The sequence below is a fragment of the Thamnophis sirtalis genome, unplaced genomic scaffold (genome assembly GCF_051295495.1).
Source record: "Thamnophis sirtalis isolate CommonGarterSnake01/CBP01778 unplaced genomic scaffold, rThaSir2_p1.2 scaffold_1, whole genome shotgun sequence".
Classification (NCBI taxonomy): Eukaryota; Metazoa; Chordata; class Lepidosauria; order Squamata; family Natricidae; genus Thamnophis; species Thamnophis sirtalis.
The window spans coordinates 164,092,973-164,114,313 of record NW_028261381.1 but is presented as its reverse complement, the minus strand read 5'-3'; the positions used below and the strand labels follow the sequence as shown (position 1 = coordinate 164,114,313).

At 42.6% G+C, this 21,341-nt stretch overlaps 1 protein-coding gene across 1 annotated transcript; it reads right to left on the bottom strand.

Moving 5' to 3' along the window:
- Positions 1-1,055: 1,055 nt before the first annotated feature.
- CACTIN (cactin, spliceosome C complex subunit) lies at positions 1,056-18,492 on the bottom strand. Its single transcript, XM_087702527.1, has 10 exons — positions 18,348-18,492; positions 15,507-15,999; positions 13,602-13,697; positions 11,049-11,194; positions 10,126-10,288; positions 9,416-9,530; positions 7,386-7,578; positions 5,553-5,690; positions 4,310-4,581; positions 1,056-1,929 (listed from the first exon to the last, which is right to left on the bottom strand). Exons 1-10 carry the CDS (start codon positions 18,449-18,451, stop codon positions 1,439-1,441), a joined length of 2,211 nt encoding a protein of 736 aa, XP_087558653.1. The 5' UTR covers positions 18,452-18,492; the 3' UTR covers positions 1,056-1,438.
- Between the last annotated feature and the right edge of the window lie 2,849 nt (positions 18,493-21,341).

Here is a 21,341-nt window from a genome sequence, read left to right as displayed (position 1 = left end):
TAAAAACTGTGGCAAGAAAGGTTGTAAAATGGGATAAATTCACTGAACAAATGTTTTCACCTAGCAACAGAAATGTTGGGCTCGATTGTGGTTGTGCGTTGAGGACTACCTGTACTAAGTCAAATAACTTAAAGGCATGGGATACTTTCAGGAAACCTTTAAAGAGCGAACCAAGGCTCCACCCCTCCTCTTTTTTTGTAAGTGCCTGTCGGGGGCAAAAGATATGTCGGATGATGTCAGCACAATAAACCTTATGTCAAATGTGAGAAGGCCAATACGTAATGAAGGCATTTGGGTGATGACCAGATTATGCAGTTTACCATTTTGGTGTTGTGGCTTGCACCGTTCCCCGCACAACATCCTTGTTATTTAACTCCCACCCCCTTTAAAAAAAAAAAAAACTACCTCCTGAGCTACTGTCAGGCCTGCAGTCATATTCCTTTCTGGATCTTTCTCTTATTTTACTATGCTGTTTCATTAGTGGGGAATTGGGAGGGGGAATAGTAAGGAGTAGAATGTGATGTTGTCAAAATAAAATTCCTTTCTAGAAAGCCAAGGTCATCCTTTGTCTTCGCACCTCTGCACCTGACTGGAACTGGATGGGTGGAACTGCCAGCATGACAGTGGGAGACTGGACCATGTGATGGACTTGTGGGTGTGAGGACAAGATCATGAACTTTCAACTGGGTGGGGAAAACTGGAAGCTTTCAGATTCGGGTTTTCACAGATGTGCCAACATGAGTCTCTTAATAAATTGGGACTTTGAGCAATACTTTGCCTTGGACTCTGATTTAAATTTGGATGTTATTTGGAATGCTGACAGCTACAGCATCCCCACATTTCTTCCACTGATGGAACTATTTTCTTTTGTCACCATTCATTTAATCCACTTTGAAAGCTACCAGTTGCTGCTGTGTCCTTCGGCTTAGTTTATTGATCAGCACTGAACAATCTACACAGCTGGAGAAGACAGTTTGTGGATATACTTGTCTAACTGAGTCCTCTTTAGAATAGATTTATGTTCTCCCATACCGGGGTAAAGAATACCAAGCAAACAGCAGATATCCAAAATCTTTATTGTAGTTGGACATTTTCTCCCACCCTCCCAAATCTATACATTATAGAAAACAAGGATCATCTCAATCAAGGTATCAGCTACCTCAATTAGACACTTTAAATTGACCGGACTCAGATGTCACCGCCTAGCAGAGGGAACAGCACCATCTACTGCCAGAGAGACAATTCCCCCAGAGCCGAATTGCTGGTGAATATCAGGGCAGCCCTGAAACATTTTTCAAAAAGACAATTTCTGATAGTAGTAGTTCTATCACACTTTAGAAACGCTGTCCAATACTGAAAGCCGCCATCTTGGTCCACGTTCAAGCATATTACCTACATTTGTCCCTTCATAAAATCAGCCCACTTCTGGTTCACCTCTTCAGCGCCGATAACGGTAGCGCTTGAAGTGGAACCAGAGCTGGAAGATGCCATTGGCAAACTGGCAGCGGAAGCCATGTCGGTGAGAGTATTCCCACTCCCGGTTGACAATCTTGAAGGCGATGTCTTCGTAGGGAGGTCCAGCGTGGAAGCGCAGGGTGGCGAAGTCCTTATTGTCTGGGCAAGCTTCCAGAAAGTATTCCGGGGTAGAGCGTTTGTTAATCAGGTCCGGGTAGAAGATATTAAACTTGTAACCCTGCACAATCTTGGGCGGAGGGTTGTCGAAATCGTAGTGGGTCTGGTTGTACTTGTTCCACTCAAATCCGGTGTGCACTCGGTTGAAGAAACGCGGCTTGCGGGGACGGTATTTGTCAGCCCACAGGTAGGCCTTGCCGGTCAAGGGCATTTCCACGCTGAATTGGGCCTCATCAGCCCCCATCCCTTCTTTGGCCCGGCGGAAAAAAATATCCTCGGCACTCTCACTGGCATCACCTGTGGAGGAGGAGAACACTGGGGTTGGCATGTGGTCTTGTGCGCGATTGGTCACAGTAGGCCTGAACACCTGTTTTATCTTTACAATTTTTTAGCCCCTGTGGCTGGTAAGAAACAGAAGGCACAAATACATCCAGAAACGCCTTCACTATGGGATTCTACAGCAGTAAACTGTTATTACCCAATTGTATTCCACCATTAAAATAGCTGAACGTTAATAACAATAGCACTTAAGACTTATATGCAGTTTCACAGTGCTTTACAGCCCTCTCTAAGCAGTTTACAGAGTCAGCCTGTTGCCCCCAACAATCTGGGTCCTCATTTTACCCACCTCGGAAGGATGGAAGGCGGAGTCAACCTTGAGCCGGTGAGAATTGAATTGAATTTACTGCATTTATATGCCGCCCTTTTCCCCCAAGGGGACTCAGAATCGAACTGCCAAACTGCTGGCAGCTGGCAGTCAGCAGAAGTAGCCTGCAATGCTGTATTCTAACCACTGCACCACCCCGGCGCATATGAATATTAATAAATATTTCATATTGATTTGAACTTCTATCCCAACCATAATAAACATATTATGTTGCCTCTAGATGAAATGGGCAGCACACAAATCTAATAAATAAATAAATAAATAAATAAATAAATAAATAAAAAATAAATAAATAAAATATCAAGTACAATTTTGATTAGGGGACTGGCAGACTATAAGGTATATTTTCAATTTTATAGCCTGCCAGATTTGTGCTGCAGTAATCTAATCAAGCTGGTTTCCAATCTCATTTTTTTTAAATTAAAGATTTGATTTCAATTGCCCTGAAATGTGAAGGGTGAGAAGAGGTTCAAATTATGACAGAAACTTGAAGTGACGGCCAAGTCTACCTTCTTATTTTTTAAAAAATATTTTAAAAGCCTGGCATTTTAAAGGAGGCTCCTTAAAACGTAAGACCTATTTTTCTTTAATCATATTTACTTCCCAAATGAGATAAATCTCCACCAAGAGGTTTTTCTATAATTTTTCCACCCAAGATTCTGTAGCAATGGAATACAGGTAGGCCTCACTTAGGCGCTTAGCAACCATTTGAAGCTATGAATCTCCCCAAAGGGTATTTATGACCCAGTTCTGGAGTTCCAACCATGGCAAAATGACTGCATTTTGCAGTCAATCGGCTTACCTTTATGGCAGATTGCAGCTTTCCTTAGTCATGTGGTTCAAGTTGTTGTTGTTGTTGTTGTTGTTGTTGTTGTTATTATTATTATTATTATTATTATTATTATTATTATTATTATTATTATTCCAGAAACTGGCCTTTTCAACTACTTTCTCGGGGGGGGGGGACCCCATAGGAATTCATTCTCACTTACTGATCATCACAAAAAATATCGTAAAATCAGTTTGCTCATATGTTGTATTCAACTTATGACTATCATGTTTTATGACAGAAATTCCAGGCTCTATTATGGTCATAAATCAAGGACTATCTGTACTCATTTGTCTCCCTTCTGGATTCAGGGATTATTTGTTTTAATTTCTAATTGTTGCCTAATTTGAACTGTTACTATTTTTTTAAAGAATGTAGAAACCAACTTTGACCTCTTATTCACCTCTAATTGTTTCTCTTTAGAGTCTAAAAAAACCTAGATTTAGGCTTGGAAACTCCTTATGAAAAATGACTAGATGAAGAATTGAATAGAAGAGATTAAAAGGCAGACTATGGAGAGGAAAAAATGGATTCTCAGCCTGGTGAATACTAATTACCGTTATTTTTCGGACTACAAGAAGCACCAGAGTATAAGATGCACCAAGATTTCGAAGAGGAAAATAAGAAAAAAAAAAGTTTTTGGCCTCCGCACATCTGGGTTTTGCCCTCCCCGGTCCCCAGGAGCACTCTGTAGGCCTCTCAAAACCCACTGTGCATCCCATTTTTGTGAAAATCGAGCCCATTTTTGGCCTCCCAAACCCTTCACACATCCTGTTTTTGCCCTCCCCAGCCTCCAAGAGCATTCTGCAGGCCTCCCAAACCCTCTGCATACCCCGTTTTTGGCAAAAACAGGACACGTGGGGTGGGTTTTTGGGAGGCCAAAATGGCCGTATTCGGTGTGTAAGACGCACCAACATTTCCACCCTCTTTTATGGTGGAGATACTCCAAAAAGTATAGTAGTATTAAGAAGATATTTCTGAGATGGAGAGGCTAGCTGGACATTTTGGAAGCGGGAGATTTATTCGTCTCCTTTCTTCTTTCCCCAGGCTATTGCATGTTGCATTTCAGAACATAAATTCCATTTGTGGTACAGTACCATGTACACAGTGACTGTGTTACATACACAAACAGCCGTCATGAAACTCAGGTGAAGTCTCCCGCCACCGCTCCACTCCCTTACCTGTGACCTGGAGCTGCTGCCTGGAGAGCTGGAGGCGCTGGAGATCCTCGTCCGCGTTCACCACGTGGGCATCGAAGGGGAGCTCGTGGGAGGTGAGCAGCCGGGGGCTGTACTTGCCGGCATCGTAGTCATCCAAGCTCTGCTGAATCAGGTCCTCCTCAATCAGCACCGCTTCTCCGTCTCCCTCGGCTTTGGCTTCAGCTTCCGGTTCCGCACTAGGCTCAACGGAGGAGGGACCAGGCTGTGCTGGGGTGATTTCCTCTGGCTCTAGCCTGGGTAGAAGATGGGGAAGAGGGTAGGCAAAAAGAGTGCAGCGACGGGGGACATAAGATCTCTAAATCTTTCTGACTTCACTCATTGTTCTAACCTTCATTGGCTTTTAATCTCTTTCGGTTAACAAGCTCTTTACTCGGTCGTAATGCTGGGTCACTGAACAATAAACATTAAGCGAGGACTACCTGTGAGCTACTTCTATAAATTTCTAAGTCTGCATTTAATCCTTTTGATTTTAATTGTTCTTATATGTATACGTTATTTTTATATTTCTATTTTTACCAGTATTGTAAGCTGTCCAGGGTTGCTTTGGATGGTGAGATGGGCAGCATATAATAAAAAACAAACAAATACAATCCAAAACACACTTACTAGAGCCAAGTAAGAGCCAAGGTGGCGCAGTGGTTAAATGCAGCACTGCAGGCTACTGCTAGATCAGCAGTTCAGCGGTTCAAATCTCACCGGCTCAGGGTTGACTCAGCCTTCCATCCTTCCGAGGTGGGTAAAATGAGGACCCAGATTGTTGGGGGCAATATGCTGACTCTCTGTAAACCGCTTAGAGAGGGCTGAAAGCCCTATGAAGCGGTATATAAGTCTACTGCTATTGCTATTGCTACTGCTACTAGGGCAGCTTTTCTCAAATTGGGTAACTGTACATATATATATATATATATATATGGACTTCAACTCCCAGAACTCTCAGTAATGGCCACAGGGAATTTTGGGAAATGAAGTCCATGTATCTGGAGGGAGCCCAGATTGAGCAGCATGCTAGAGAATATATAAAACAGCAAGGCTTCTCCTTGCATAGGAAGGATAATGCTGCTCCTCTAATGATAATGCTATTTATGTCACATAAGAGCAGCTATGCATATAAACAGAAAACGCACATGAGTCTTTATGCACTGGAATGAAAACCTGAAGTGTTAAGGATGAAGGAAGCAGGTAACAGCATCCCAACCCTACTTACCTGTGACTGCAACTGGCAGCTTCCGGGGAGGGTGACTCTTTTTTCATGATGGGGAAAAGGGGTTCGCTTTCCACGCCTTGTTCTTGTTTGAGCTTGTACAGCTTCTGGCGCAGGACGTCCTGATGCCGTTCTCGCAACCTGTGACCCGGGAGGGAGAGAGCACAGAATTAGTTCCTGTGGCTAGGTGTGTGTGGAGAGAGAGAGAGAGAGAGAGAGAGAGAGAGAGAGGAGACAGACAGACAGTGTCAGGCCTGCAGCCATCTTTTCTTTTGGGTCTTTGGCCTGCCACACTTTCTATTATTTTACTATGCATTTTCTATTGTGGGAAAATGGGAGCGGGGATTGTAAGGAGTTACATACTATGTAGCCATAACAAAATTCTTTCTAGAAAGCCAAGGTCATCCTTTGTCTCTGCACCTCTGCACCTGACTGGAATTGGATGGGTGGAACTGCCAGCATGGCAGTGGGAGATTGGACCATGTGATAGACTTGTGAGTGTGGGGGCAAGATCTTGAACTTTCAACTATGTGGGGAAAACTGGGAAGCTTTCAGATTCGGGTTTTCCCAGATGTGCCAACATAGCTCTCTTAATAAATTGGAACTTTGAACAATACTTTGCCTTGGACTCTGATTTATTTTTGGATGCTATTTGGAACCCTGACACACAGAGAGACAGAGTATGTAGCAGGAAACCTCATGCACTTTCCATTAAATCTATTCAGTCTGAGTCCAACTCCCTAAATAAGGGCCATATGCCAATGATGTTCAGGTGATAGGCATAGTATTGGAACAGCACAGCCCTCTTACAATTGTTCACTATTCTTTGGCAATATGCCCATTTCTAATGTCATTCTCTCCTCCTCCTCCTTCCCATCCCTGCATTTATAACCCCAATATGGTTGAGCTCTTCTGTGGCTGTTCCGATACAACGAATGCTTCAAAATATATATCAAACCCGCTAAAACACCTGCTTTAAGTTAATTTTGAGAGGTACCTCTCCATCTCCAACCCGTACCTTCCAGCTGGATTAAAAGTCTCCTTTGAACTAAGCTTATTTTCCTGAAGACAACATGGACAAATCCATGTGGTTTTCCTGGTAGCTACACGGATGGGGTTGGCCAATGCTTTCTTTTGGGACATGTGTGCAATTTTCCCATCAGGTTTGCATATCTGATTTCATGGTGGTCCCCAGAGGGAGCCCTAACCCTGCCTGATGCTGCTTAGCTTTCTGAGATCAGCTAAGAACAGCAATTGGTAAAGCCAATTATTTCCACCAAATCCAGACAGCCGGGATGCTAGCCAGTCATTTGGGAAAGTCTTGACTCCTTGGTAATTGAATTGAATTGAATTTATTGCATTTATATGCCACCCTTTTCCCCGAAGGGGACTCAGGGCGGCTCACAATCCAAGTCAGGGAAGGGGATACAGATAAGGGATAAAAAGACGAACAGAACAATACACAATTTAAAAGCACACAACAACCATACCATTCGAGGGGGGGGGCAAAAGCTCTTTAGCCCCAGGCCTGTCGGAACAGCCAGGTTTTAAGGGCTTTGCGGAAGGCCTGGAGGGTGGTGAGGGTTCGAATCTCCACGGGGAGCTCGTTCCACAGGGTTGGAGCAGCCACAGAGAAGGCTCTCCTCCGGGTAATCGCCAGTTGGCATTGGCCGGCGGATGGAATTTGGAGGAGGCCTAATCTGTGGGATCTAATCGGTCTATTGGAGGTAATTGGCAGCAGGCGGTCTCTCAAGTGTCTGGTAATGGAAGATACATGGTATAATCTAGTCCCCCTCTGGATGGAGGGGGATATAAATCAGATACGTGCATATTTACCTGGCCCGCGCCATGTATGCCTTTAGCTGCTGGAGCAGGCTCTCCCAGTAGCCAATGTCCAAGTTGGGTCCCCCAGCCAGGATCTTGCCCTCGATTCCCTGGTAGATCACTTGCAACTGGTTGTAGGTCTTCCCCTTGAAGACAGATTGCACATCAGAACTAACTGAGGCATTGACCCCTTCACGACGCTCTCCTGCAAGGCACAAAAAGAGGAATATACAATTGGAGAAACATACTCCTTAAATCCCTAGGCCAGAAGAGGACATGGAGGCAATTGTTTCCAGTGGCCAGGAAGAGTTTGTCTTGATGGCAGATAAATAGGACAGGACTTATTTTTTTTACATGAGATTTTCAAGGAATATGTGGGGATGGGGTGATCAGATGCTCATTTTAACTGCACTAAAGGTAAAGGTTCCTCTCGCACATATGTGCTAGTCGTTCCTGACTCTAGGGGGTGGTGCTCATCTCCGTTTCAAAGCCAAAGAGCCAGTGCTGTCCAAAGACATCTCCATGGTCATGTGGCCGGCACAACTAAACGTCGAAGGAGCACGGAATGCTATTACCTTCCCACCAAAGTGGTCCCTATTTTTCTACTTGCATTTTTAACTGCTTTCGAACTGCTAGGTTGGCAGAAGCTGGGACAAGTAACTGATGTTCACTCCGTTATGCGGCGCTAGGGATTTGAAACGCCGAACTGCTGACCTTTCTGACTGATAAGCTCAGCATCTTTGCCCCTAAGCCACCTTGTTTAACTGCACTAGGTCTATTCAAAGAACTAGCAAGCCACATTTCCTGACCTTTTCCATTATAAAACAGCAAAATTGCCCAGATTCTAAGGCAGTCTTCTTCAGTTCAGTGCCCACAGCAGTAATGGACTTCAATTCCAAGAATCCTTAGGTACGTGGCAGGGAATTCTAGGATCCAAAGTTCAACAGTAATAGGATGATTCATCCAATTTTAGGATATACCGTATTCTTCAGAGTATAAGACGCACCGGAGTGTAAGGCGCACCAAGGTTTTGAAGAGGCAAATTAATTTTAAAAAGTTTTTGCACTCTGCAGACCTCCCCCCAAAAGGGCATGAATAGCCTTTAGGAGGCTTGCAGTGTGCTCCTGGGGGCTGGGGGAGCAAAATTGAGCAAAAAACACCCCATTTTCCACTCATTTCTGTCCTCCTCAGTACCCCAGGAGCTCTCTGGAAGCCTCCTAGATGTCTGCATGGCCATTTTGGCAAAGGGGGCGGGGTTTCAGGAAGCAAAAAATGCTGCATTCAGTGTATAAGACGCACCCAGATTTTCAGCCTCTTTTTTGCGGGAAAAAGGTGCGCTTATACTCCGAAAAATACAGTAATGAATAAGGGAAGTGTTTTGATTGTTCAAATGGAACAGAAGTAACAGAAAAGAAAGAATTGCCCCTACATTACAGTATCCATGTCTGCTCAGATATTCAAGGAAATGAACTTGGCAATAATGTGAAGAGTGCCTGGTTGAAACAAACAAAGGAACAAATAAAAGCCATTTTGTTGGTGGTGTCTGCTATGCTCTGCCCAATCTAGAAGAAGATGCTTTCCAGAAGCAAAGTATGGATCTATCAAAGAGGTATGATAGTGACTCTGATCACCCTGATCTCCGTTGGGAAAAAAAATCTGCCAAGTATGATCCTTCCAAAAATGTAGAAGTTCAATTAGTTGTCAATGTAAAATTCCCCAGCTGGCCAGGCCTGGGGAGAGGAGTAAATTCATTCTGTTTTAAATTCTGTTTTGAATTTTATTCCTTTTATATGGTTTTATGGCTTTTATCTGAAAAAATGCCCAGAGATATTTGGACAGTGAGATGGGTGATTTTTAAATTTCATTAAACAAACAAACAAAATATATAAATAAGTAGGTAGGGATGAGAAGGTGAAGAGAAACTGGAGTTAGAGGAATTGGGTAATATCAAATGCCCTATTTTGCTGAAAACCAGCAGTGGGTAAGGAAGTATTATTAGGCTGGAATTAACCAAGTTCTAATTTTTGTCTTTCTGCCCCTACCTGGTCCTTTCCCAGAAGCCTCCAGTTTCCGGAGTTTGGATATTTCATCTTCAGTGATGATGGTCATGTCTCTCCAGAAATCCACATTCTTCCCTTGCTCCAACTCCATGTAAACCTGAAACAAGAGGAAAAAGATATGAGAAGTGGGAGAAAAGAAGAAAGAAAGCATGCAGGGGGGCGGGGTGCACCCCCCATGCACGCCCCAACCCTTGTGCATGTGACCCCCCATACTCCCACACATGCGCGCACAGCCCCCTGCCCTGTTTTGAGCCTAGCAGGCCTCCCTGAAGCCTCCTGGGACCAAAAATGGGGCGTGGTGGGAGCACTACATGTACCCCCATGCTATCCCCTGCCCCCCCACATGTGCAAGACCCCCCCACCTCTGTGCGTGCATGTGCATCTTCCGCATGCACCCCGCTCCCCAAGCATTCGCAACAGAGACCCCAAAATCAGCTGACTAGTGGGAGGCGTGCACGCATGCACAGTAGAGCTGAGCTGGGGTGACAATCTGTGCGCCCGCAGAGAGGGCTTTGTGTGCCACCCGTGGCATAGATTCGCCATCACGGTTCTAGATGGTTGGGAATTTGAGCGTTGATATATTTTCAAGCCACCAAGTAGAGGAAGGCTGAACTAGACGAACTTCGGATCAGTATCAGGAAGAGCCTTCTCTCCCTCCTGAGAGAACAGTGCAGCCACCATTGGATGGATACCTGGATGTCTTCTAGTAGATCTTCCATGTCGGAGACAGTGAGTCCATTTAGAAATGTGTACGGTTCATGCATCTCCACTGCCAAGTCATCATCTTCAGCACTGATGTATTTTGCCAAGAGATCAATTGGCTTGGCCCGCCCATCTCGTATCCGGATTTTGGAACTGCCAGAAAAGAGACATCCAAGAAAAAGGGTTAAGAGCAAGGCTTCTTGACTAAAGGAAACCATTTCCAAACATCCTAGCTGTTAGGGTTCAAAATAACATCTAAAAATAAATCGGAGTCCAAGGCAAAGTATTGCTCAAAGTTCCAATTTATTAAGAGAGCCATGTTGGCATATCTGGGAAAACCTGAACCTGAAAACCTCCCGGTTTTCCCCACCCAGTTGAAAGTTCAAGATCTTGCATCCACCCCCAGAAGTCCATCACATGGTCCAATGTTCCATTGCCATGCTGGCAGTTCCACCCATCCAGTTCCAGTCAGGTGCAGAGGTGCAAAGACAAAGGATGACCTTGGCTTTCTAGAAATAATTTTGTTATGGCTACATAGCATCTAACTCCGTACAATCCCCCCTCCCATTTTCCCACAATAGAAAATGCATAGTAGAATAATAGAAAGTGTGGCAGGCCAAAGATCCAAAAGAAAAGATGGCTGCAGGCTTGACACTAGCAGTTGGAGAACCCAAGAAATTCCAAACTAAATGTTTCCCCCTTAGGCTATCAATCCTTCCCTATTCTTCATCCGATCATATTGGAAGGTTTTTGTCCTTCCTTGGACTTCAAAGAAATATATTGGCAGATCATGTCTGAGAATTATGCTGTGGACTAAGTAAGTTCAAGTTATGGTTTTATTATTCTTTTATATTTGGGAACTTAATTTCTCCCTCCCCTGAAGACCTGGGTTCCATCCATTGCCCCTATTTACCGTAGCTTGGCTTGCTGAAGATGGAAATTGTCCTCTTGCTCCTCCCACGTCTTGAAATGCTCCGCCTCTTTCTCCCGCTGCAGCATCTCCAGCTCTTGCTCTCTCATGGCTTTTTCCCGCTCCCGCTCCAAGCGGAGCTGCTTCACCTGGTATACGTGGGGAAGGGAGGGTTTAACAGAGGTACGCAACACACTGGCACTCATTTAACAGATTAACAGACCTCGTAGGTCATCTAGTCCAACCCCTCGCCCAAGCAGGAGACCCAACCCTCCTTTATCACTCCAGAAGAGTGATTCTCAGCCTCAGCAACTTTAAGATGTGCGACTTCAACATTGGAATCCAGATATCTGAAGGCTTTCCTGAGTTTGAGAAACATGGATCCTGTCAGCCTCTGCTTTGCTGTTGCTTCGACTGCCATGAAACGGGGAGGGAGGGCATGGTATTTGGGTGGGGTTACTAATTGTGCTGGAGGAAGTTTCTGGAGCTCAGCTGCCTGTCGGACTACGCATGCGTAGGAGATTCCCGCCAGGACTAACGGCACCGACATTCCATCTTCGTGATGCCTTTTGAAGTTATCTCACATCTGACACTTGGGAGAATTATGATTGGACTGTAACTGTGATGCCAAGGGGTGGGGAATGGGCTATTCTATATATCAATCGCTTTCGCGCCTAAATAATCAGACTTCGCTTTGCTATGCCTTTAATCCTTTATAATTAGTAAAAGTACACTTGATTTCTATTCATGGAGTCTCGTGGTCTTCTTTCCTAATTACCTAATGGAGAGGTTCTGACAGATCCAGAGGCACAGAGCAGAGCAGTAGCAGATGCTACTCCTACTCTTAAAGTTCAGCCTCAGAGTTCATGGATGATATTCTAGGTTCAACTCAGAGGTGTGGGTTTTTTGAAAAACCTGGAACCACAAAAATTTGTTATGCAAATGAGCAAGGCCCCCTAGAAATACAGGTAGCCTTAGACTTACAACGGTTTGTTTAGTGACCATTCGAAGTTACAACAGCACTGAAAAAAGTGACTTATAACAGTTTTCAAACTTAAGACCATTGAAGCACCCCCATGGTCACGTGATCAAAATTCAAATTCTTGGCGAATGGCTCATAATTATGACAGCTGCAGTGTGCCTGGGTCATGTGATCACCTTTTGCGACCTTCTGACAAGTCAATGGGGAAGCCAGATTCACTTAACAATGGTGTTATTAACTTAACTGCAGTAACTTAACAACTATGGCAAGAAATCATAAAATGTGGCAAAACTCACTTAACAAATGTCTCACGCAACATAAATTTTGGGCTCAATTATGGTCATAAGTCGAGAACTACCTGCACTCACCGTTTGTGCAAATATTTAGAGTGCATTGATATGGAAAAAAATAAGACTAGGCCCCTCTGTTAAGTCTGAAAACTACGTTCAAAGAAATTACAGAACAATGGTAGTTGTACAGTACAGAATAAGAGAATTGGAAGGGACCTTGGAGGCCTTCTACTCCATCCCACTACTCAAGGGGGAGACCCTATATAATTTTAGACAAATGGCTGTCTAATCTCTTCTTAAAAGCCTCCAGTGTTTGAGTACCAACAGCAGTATTCCAAGTGTGGTCTTACCAAGGCATTATAAAGTGGTAGTATCACTTCTCTCAATCTTGATTCTATCCCTGTGTTAGTACTGGCTTGGATTGCATTGCCGATTTTGGCAGCTGCTGCACACTGCTGGATCATATTTTAGTAATTGTCCACTAGGATTCCAACATCCCTCTCGCAGTTACTGCTGTTGAGCCAAATTTCACCTAGTCTGTACCTGTACTTTGGTTTTTCTTGCCTAAGTTGCCAAATTAAAAGCCTTGAAGTGTGCAGAAAATGACGTTTACTGGAAATACAAATGTTACCATTCTGAAACTGCAATTTGCCCAAGGTGAAAAATGCTGACCTGCCCCATAAAAATTTCTGATCAATATCTCTAGTTTAACTTCTAGGAAAGGATAGGAAAATTTGAAGGGATAGGTGTTACCAATCCTTTAGGTTGAGTTTGACAAAACGGCAATTTTATTGTGTACAACTCAGCTTCTTCTGTTCAATCCAACAACATGCAATCAGAATTTCTCTGCTGTTGCTGATAATTTTCCCTAATGGAAATTTTTATAGAGAAGAAGTATCTGCAGTTCCCTAGGTCCCTATCTGTTTCAGCCTTTCTCAATCAAGACTTCAGCTCTCAGAAGTCTTTGCAATGGCTAAAAGTCAGGCACCTGGTCCAGATAAGAGAAGCACTGATCTGATTAGAAAAGAATATATACTTTGTCTTGGATATCACTCCTGGACCATTTTGTATGAAAATGTATGTCTTAAGAAATGTGGTACCTTAAATTCAGAACTGGCCTGCTATCTGAATGATCTTAAATATCAAAGAATAACTTTGTGTCCAAACATTAGACTCAGTTCACCATCATACTTTACAAGTTTACATCCTGGAATTAAACAACTGGTTCTGGATTAGTGCGAAACGCAAAAGGATTCTCTCCATCTATTTTGTTTTAATTCTTACCTTCTGCAATTCAAGTCGATTTTCTTCTTGGATCCGCTTGTTACGATCTTTCAGTTCTTTTTCCTCCAAGTGTCCAATTCCCTTTTTTTCCAAAGCCTAAAAAATAAATATAACCCACCAAACCCTAAATAAAGCCAAATACAAATTTCCTAGAAACATGTTCACTTAAGTTGCAACTGCCCACGGCATTTTAAAAGGGGATAGTGGAGGTGGGCTTTTGGTCAGTCTTGCCTCCTAGCATCAAGGAGTCCCTGTAGGGTTTTTTGGGGGGACAACATGATATCTTCTTCTTCCCAGAGTTGTAAGGGAGCAAGACTGGCCCAAAGGCTCCCCCCTGGCTTTGTGGCTAAGGTAAAACTCAGTCTCTTGATTTCTAGCCAAGCCTTTAACCTCTACACTAAGGGTGTCAAACTGGCAGCCTGCGGATCAGATGTGTCATGCACAGGCCATGCCCACCCTGGCTCCGCAAAGGCAAAAATGTCACGATACATCATGTGACATGATCGAGTGTTGACACTCGTGCTCTACACCAAATTGGCTTTCTCATATACCTATAGCTCAGTTAAATAAAGGTTTACCTATGGAGCGCTGATCATGTTATCTAGTTTGGGCAATGAAACATCTGCAAGAAAACAACCAAGCTCAGGGAGCACCAAGAACCCTTGGTTTATGCATTGTATACATCGTTTCTGTGTGCCTTCAGTTCAGTGTTGACTCCTGGGATTAGTCTCTGCAGTTTTCTAGGTAAGATTTTGAAAGAGAGTGACTGGCCCAAGGTCACCCAGTTGTCTTTGTGCATAAGATAGGACTAGAATTCTCCACCTCCTGCTTTCTAGTCTGGTGTTTTAACCACTACACCAAATACAATCTCTATGTACGTTTTAGTCAATAATAATCTTATAATATTGATCAACTTTGTACCTGGATAGAACGTTATTGAAGTAAGAAATGTAAGAAACATTTTAAATGATGTGGTCTACGTGGACTTATGGTAAGCTATAGTGAATATTACTTTAAGGCAGTATTTACCCTCTGTAATTTTCATAGGGACCTAAATAAACATTTTGAGATTATGTACACATTCTTTGCACCAGATTACAGCAGTCTACCTGGGTGAAATAATTGACTTGAGATTTGCCCCAACATATACTTCACATCTGTCCAACCCTTCCATGTTTCCAGCAATCAATTTCATCTATTTCTTCTGGAATACACCCATACCAGTGGTGGGTTTCAAAAAAATTTGGAACCTCTTCTGTAAGTGTGGCCTGCTTTGTGGGAGTAGCTTGCTGGCCATGTGACCGGGTGGGAGTGGCTTGCCAGCCATGTGACACTTGCACCCCTAACCCTTTAGGAAAAAAAACCCAGGGGTGTTCAAACTTGACAGCTTTAAGACTTGTGGACTTCAACTCCCAGAATTCCTCCTCTCGCTCGTCATCTTGATGATGTGTGGATGGGTGGGGGGAGGGAGCTGGAACCGGTTCTAAACGGCACGGTAGATTTGTGGAACCTCTTCTATAGAAGAGGTGAGAACTGGCAGGAACCCACCCATGACTCATACTAATTGGAAGTTTTATTGTACTTGTGATTCTCGATAGTCTTCCACAGCTTGGTATTTGGCAGATATTTTGAACTTCAACTTCCATCATTCTTCAATCACAGCCATCGGGTACAGCTGATGGGATTATGGGAACTGAAATGAATCACTTTGGAAGAGCATCATCAGGCTGAGGAAGATTATCCTAAGAAAGGAGGTCAGTCTATCTGCCTATCTAATCTTCACCATTGAAGTCTGGATTAGATTATGAGCAAGGAAGTGCATTTTAAAGAGGTGGTTCTCTCAAGCTGTTTCACTGTTACCCTGCACCACCTGTCTTGGATTGTAGACATGAATTCAGGACTTACCTTGCCCCAGATGAAAGCTCCTAGCAGGTTGTTGTCTCCGAAAGGGTTGTCAGTATTGGTGTAACCCATATACTCTTCTCCCCATCCCATCTTCTCCCGTTTTTTTCGTTCCTTGGCCTCCTTCTTGGCTAGACGTCGGGCCCGTTTCTCTTCAGGGGTTTCAAGAGCCTTCATCAACTCCTTTTGGTTCTTTTGGTCTTCTTTCAATCTCAAGCGTTCCTGGAGGCTTAGCTGCTCACCCAAGTCACCCTTGGAGCTCTGTGAGCGGGAAGGTGACGGGGATGACATGGAAGACACCGAGGACCTGGATTCAGAACGCTTCTGGTACTTGTTCTTCCCCTTCCTCTCACTTTTATGGCCCCTTTTTTCTGAAGAGGAATCCGAGTTGGAGGACCGTTCCCAGTGACGTGAAGAGTGACTCTTGTGCCTCTTGTGATGCTGGTCCCTCCTTTTTTCTTTTTTCTTTCCCCATTTCTGGTTCTCTTCCCCTGAGCTTAAAAAGAAAAACTCTGGTATTAGTTTAAAACAGGTAAGAAACAAGTGGCCTGTGGGACCTGTCCCTGTGGTCCTTACAGCCTCCTCTGAGCATAACTGTTGCAAACCAAAAATGAAAAGAATTGTATTCTAAGTTTTAAAATAAGCAAATAGGCAAAACTGTTAAGAGCAGCCTTGGCACTCAAATGTTCCCCACACTTGTTATATATCTACATTTCTGCATTCAACTTAAAGATCTAATTGGGTTAGCTAAATCAGCATTCAATATGTTACTCCCACCAACCCGAATTGCCAAAAATTCTGTTGAACTGGCTCTGAATTTATCTCCACAAAATCTACTGTAAAACAATGAAGCACATCTGATGTAGACAAAGTCTGTACTGAGGGGATTTGAACTGAAAATGCTGATATCTTTCTCTGGCTTTTTCATATGCCCTTAAGGTTGACATGAGGGTGAATTTCAGCAGATTATCTGCTTTGTTTGTCATAGAGAAATAAGAGAATCCATTAAATCCTGAATACAATGAGTTGCTGGACACTTCTCAGAGAGCTTTCTCTCTTTGTGACAAGTAGCTTATAGTGAAATGGGATTACAATCATTTATTCCCGAAATCCAATTGTTCTGAAAATAATTCTCAATATGTATAACTCTTTCCATATGTTTTAATTTATTAAACTTCCACTTCCCTTTGCTCTTTTTGTTACCTAATTCATGCAGCAAAATAGACTCATGCTCTATTAATGAAGACCAATATTCTGTAAGATTCCAGTGGGGGGGAAAAATTGGTTATACAGATAGTCCTCAATTAGCAGCTATCTCATGTAGCGACCACAGTTACAATGGTGATGAAAAAGTTAACTTCACAACCATTTCTTGCATGTTCAACTTTTGCGTATCCATAAAGCAAAGAAAAGCACAAGATCTTAATCATAGTCGCAGTTTCATTTAGCAACAGATTTGCTTAACAACAATGTACCAATTGGGATTGCTAAATGAGGATTATCTGTATTGTATTACATTCTACATTCTACTTCTCTTTCTAAAAAATCACGTACCTGGATAGTGTAGCAGTAACAACAGTGGGTACTGTTATTATTGTTATTGAGACTACTGGATTTTGAGCTCTAGCACATTGGTTCTCAATTTTGGCAAGTTTAAGATGGACTTCAACTCCCAGAATTTCCCAGCCTGCATACTGGGAGTTGGAAGTCCATACATCTTAAACTTGTCAAGATTAAAAAGCACTGGCCTAAAGGTAGAACTTATGGAGTTCTACCATGAAATATGGAGTTTCATACTTTCACTTCCAAGACTGCTTGGGATGGAAGGCAGCAGACACTACTTCAGAAAGCTTCGCTACCTTCAAAGTTATCTCTGAATGAATTGAATGAAAAATTGCTGGTGACCATCTACCGCTGTACCATAGACCAGTGTTTTTCAACCTTGGCAACTTGAAGATGTCCGGACTTCAACTCCCAGAATTCCCCAGCCAGCATTCGCTGGCTGGGGAATTCTGGGAGTTGAAGTCCGGACATCTTCAAGTTGCCAAGGTTGAAAAACACTGCCATAGACAATATTTTAACTTACTGCACCTGTGTATGGTTTGCCAATTGCACCGTGGCAGATAGGACAGCACTCAAGATAGTTAATGTCATTGCCCAAAGGATCGTTGGTTGTCCTCTCCCCTCCTTGGAAGAGCTTTATAGCTCCCGCTGCCTTACGTTCAAAACATTCTTAAAGATCCATCTCATCCTGGGCACCCCTTTTTTTAAACTATTACCATCTGGCAGACGGTACAGGATAATAAAAACAAGGACAAATAGGCTGAAAAACAGGGCAGTAACTATGTTGAATTCTACTGTATAATGCAATATCAATGCAGTATCAGGGGTTTTCAATTCAAATGTATAGAATGCGAAGGATTTGTGTGTTTTATTTTTTTTAATAATAATGTAATGTAATTTAATTTAATAATTTAATTTAATAATTTAATAATGTACACTGAAGATGGCATTTAATTTTGCTGCACGACGTGCAATGACAATAAAGTAAACTTAAACTTAAGTTATCTCTATGTACTCAGAGGAATTTGCTCCCCAGTTCATTACCCGTTAAAAACTGATCCGCTGCTTATCCAATTTTCACAGGATAGGAAACGGGGCTTGGGGTTTTAAATCCTCAACTGGTAAACTCTTATCTGTGTCCAGCTCCCCAAATATACGCCATTCACTCTAAGGAAGAAGCATCCACCAGCAGCTTATTCCTAACCCCTTTCTACTACCGAGCAACTCTATGATCCTGAACTCTATGATCATAAATCTCGGAGTTGCATTCGTTCGTCTCACCTCCCTTCCCGATTTCTTCTTCTCCTACCCCGACTTTCTCGCTCTTCAGACCTAGACCGACTTCTACGCCGATGCCGTTCCCTAGACCTGGACCTGGACCCCATGGCCACTCGAGGCCTGGCTCCACGGGTACTTCCTGCTTCTCCAAGAGGTCCTTCCTTTCTCTCGTCGCGGTGAAGGGTGCCCGTCGCTTTGCCTGACAAGAGTTCGACCCTAGTTCATTTCGCTACCGTAATTTTTGCTGTTGTTTTTTTTTAGAGTGGAACGGGGAATGTGAAAAACAGATGCTTGTGTCGAGAGAAAAAAAAGAATAACCGTTGAAGCAGCGTCTTAAATTTCTTTCTTGCCTCTCAATCCCGCCTATTTAACAGACTTAACAAGAGTTGGAAGGGACCTTGGAGGTCTTCTAGTCCACCCCCCTGCTCAAGCAGGAGGTGGTATTCCATGTGTCTCTTTTCAGCAGAACCCCAACATTTAAACAAGCGTCAGGCTCATCATTATTGAGACCATTGGCACTAAATTCATGAAAGATCTGGAGAAGAGAATGGATGATTCAAAGAACTTTTGGTTGCAGATAGCTTTGCAAAAGTCACTATTATTGTCCTGGGACTGATATAGGAAGATTATGCAATACTCCCCTTAGACGGATTAGGGAGAAACAAGCATTTTCAATTAGTCAGAACTTTCTTAGAACATAGAATAATAGGGTTAGAGGTCTTCCAGTCCAACATCCTGCTCAAGGAGGAGATTTTATACCATTCTGGACAAATGGCTGTCCAGTTGTGTATATGCAACAACTGGAGGTAAGCTATTCCACTGATTAATAGTTCTCACTGTCAGGATTTTTCTCCTTAATTCTAGGTTGGATCTCTCTTTAATGATCTTCCTTTTGTCCATTGCTGCTTGTTCTGCCTTCAGGTGCTTTGGAGACTAAGTCTATCCCCTGTTCTCTGTTCCAGCCCCTCAAATACTGGAAGACTGTTACCCTTTTCCTCATTAGACTGGACATATCTAATTTCCTCAATCGTTCATCGTATGGTTTAGTCTCCACACCTCTTATCTTAATTGAAGTTTCATCAATCAATCAATCAATCAATCAGAATAGAATTGGAAAGGACTTTGAAGGCCTTCTAGTCCAACCCCCTGCACGTCACAGTTCATGTTTCGTGACTGAACTAATCCAGTTTTTTTCATTTTGCACAGTATATTTAACTCTGTATCAGTCAAGGAGGCAGTTTGTGCAACACCCTGAGCCACAAATATAGTGACCAAGTTTAGTGTGTTGAATGAGTGCAGGTGGCTAACACAGAATGCTTACCCAGGTCAAAGATCTTGCAATTTTAAGCTTGGTTAATGTTAACCATATAGTAAAGGTAATCTGTAACTTACCTTGAGTCCAGCATCTCTGTTGCTAAGACAGTTGTTAAGTGAATTTTGCTCCATTTTATAACCTTTCTTAACCACAGTTGTTAAGTGAACTACTGCAGTTGCTAAGTTGCTAACATGGTTGTTAAGTGACTGTCTTCTCTATTGACTTTGCTTGCCAGAAGATTGTAAAAGGGGATTGCATGACACGCACACACCCCAGGACACTGCAGCCAGGATAAATTCCTTGTATGTCCGATCACACTTGGACAATAAAGAATTAATCATATATCACATAAATACATGCCAATTTGCCAAGCATCCGAATTTTGATCACATGACTATGAGGATGCTTAAACATGTCATAAATGTTAAACAAACATAAATGTGAAAAATGGTCATGTGAATAGTTTCAGTACTGTTTAACTTCAAAGGATCTCTAAATGAATAGTTGTAAGTCGAGGACGATCTATAGTTGAGATTGTTTACAGCTTAACACGCTATTCTGAGCAAGCTGATTACATTGCTACATTGATCCTAAAAATGTACACCAGTGGGGTAAATACATTCACTCTTCTGCCCCAATTTCTCATTCATTGCGGTGTTAAAGATACAGGTATGGTAATAGCCTAAATCCTAAGGCTGTTTCTTAAACCTGCAGAGGTGGAAGTACGTAGCTTCCTTACAAATTCAAAGAACTCCTTAGGTATGGTATTAAAAAACACATAGCTGCCTAGAATTGTCAAAGATCTGGTGGAATACAAGTTTAATAAATTATTATTATTATACAATTGTATCACAGTGGCCAGTTGTTTCGCCAGATTTGGCATTGGTTACTAGTCGGGCCCCACCCAGGGGCCTAGGACGTCGTAACATATTTTCGTAATATGCATGCAGATCCAAGCAGTGCGGCTTTTTGCATTTGACTGATGGTGATTTTGTCAATTTTTAACTGTTTTAAATGTAATTCCAGTGCTTTTGGAATAGCACCCAGTGTGCCAATTACCACTGGAATTACCACTGCTGGTTTGTGCCATAGTCGTTGAATTTCAATTTTTAAGTCCTGGTATTTTGCGATTTTTTCATGTTCCTTCTCAGCGACCCTGCTATCACCTGGTATTGCAATATCTATGATTGTAACCTTGTTTTTCTCAACCAGTGTGATGTCTGGTGTATTATGCGCCAGTATTTTGTCGGTTTGTATACGGAAATCCCACAAGATCTTGACCATCTGATTTTCGGTGACTTTTTCAGGCTGATGTTCCCACCAGTTTATTATTATTATTATTATTATTATTATTATTATTATTATTATTATTATTATTATTATTAATGACATAGCAAATTTAATAATATTGTAAAATATATTTCCTGGGCAAAGAACAATGGAAAACAGCACGGACATTACCGTCTCCAAATGGGAGCTCACAATTCTGGCAAATACTGCCATATCAGATCGATGCTTGGAACAGATGGAGCAGCACCTGCTTTACCTCTCTCCACTCAAAAAAAAGAGGTGAGCAATGAATAGAACAGAAGAGAACAGAACAGAACAATAACTTTATTGTCACTTTGAATGTGATGATATTCATCCATCGTGTTCAAAGAGGACCTTGACATCTAACAGGT

What these genes read in the sequence shown, in the direction of transcription:
- CACTIN (XM_087702527.1), bottom strand. Translation starts at nt 18,451, where the DNA reads ATGGGGTCCAGGTCCAGGTCTAGGGAACGGCATCGGCGTAGAAGTCGG. An exon ending in CTTCAGCAAGCCAAGCTACG is followed by an intron (nt 10,289 to 11,048) that starts GTAAATAGGGGC and finishes CTTTTCTGGCAG; the next exon opens with TTCCAAAATCCGGATACGAG. An exon ending in GCATACATGGCGCGGGCCAG is followed by an intron (nt 5,691 to 7,385) that starts GTAAATATGCAC and finishes CCCGGGTCACAG; the next exon opens with GTTGCGAGAACGGCATCAGG.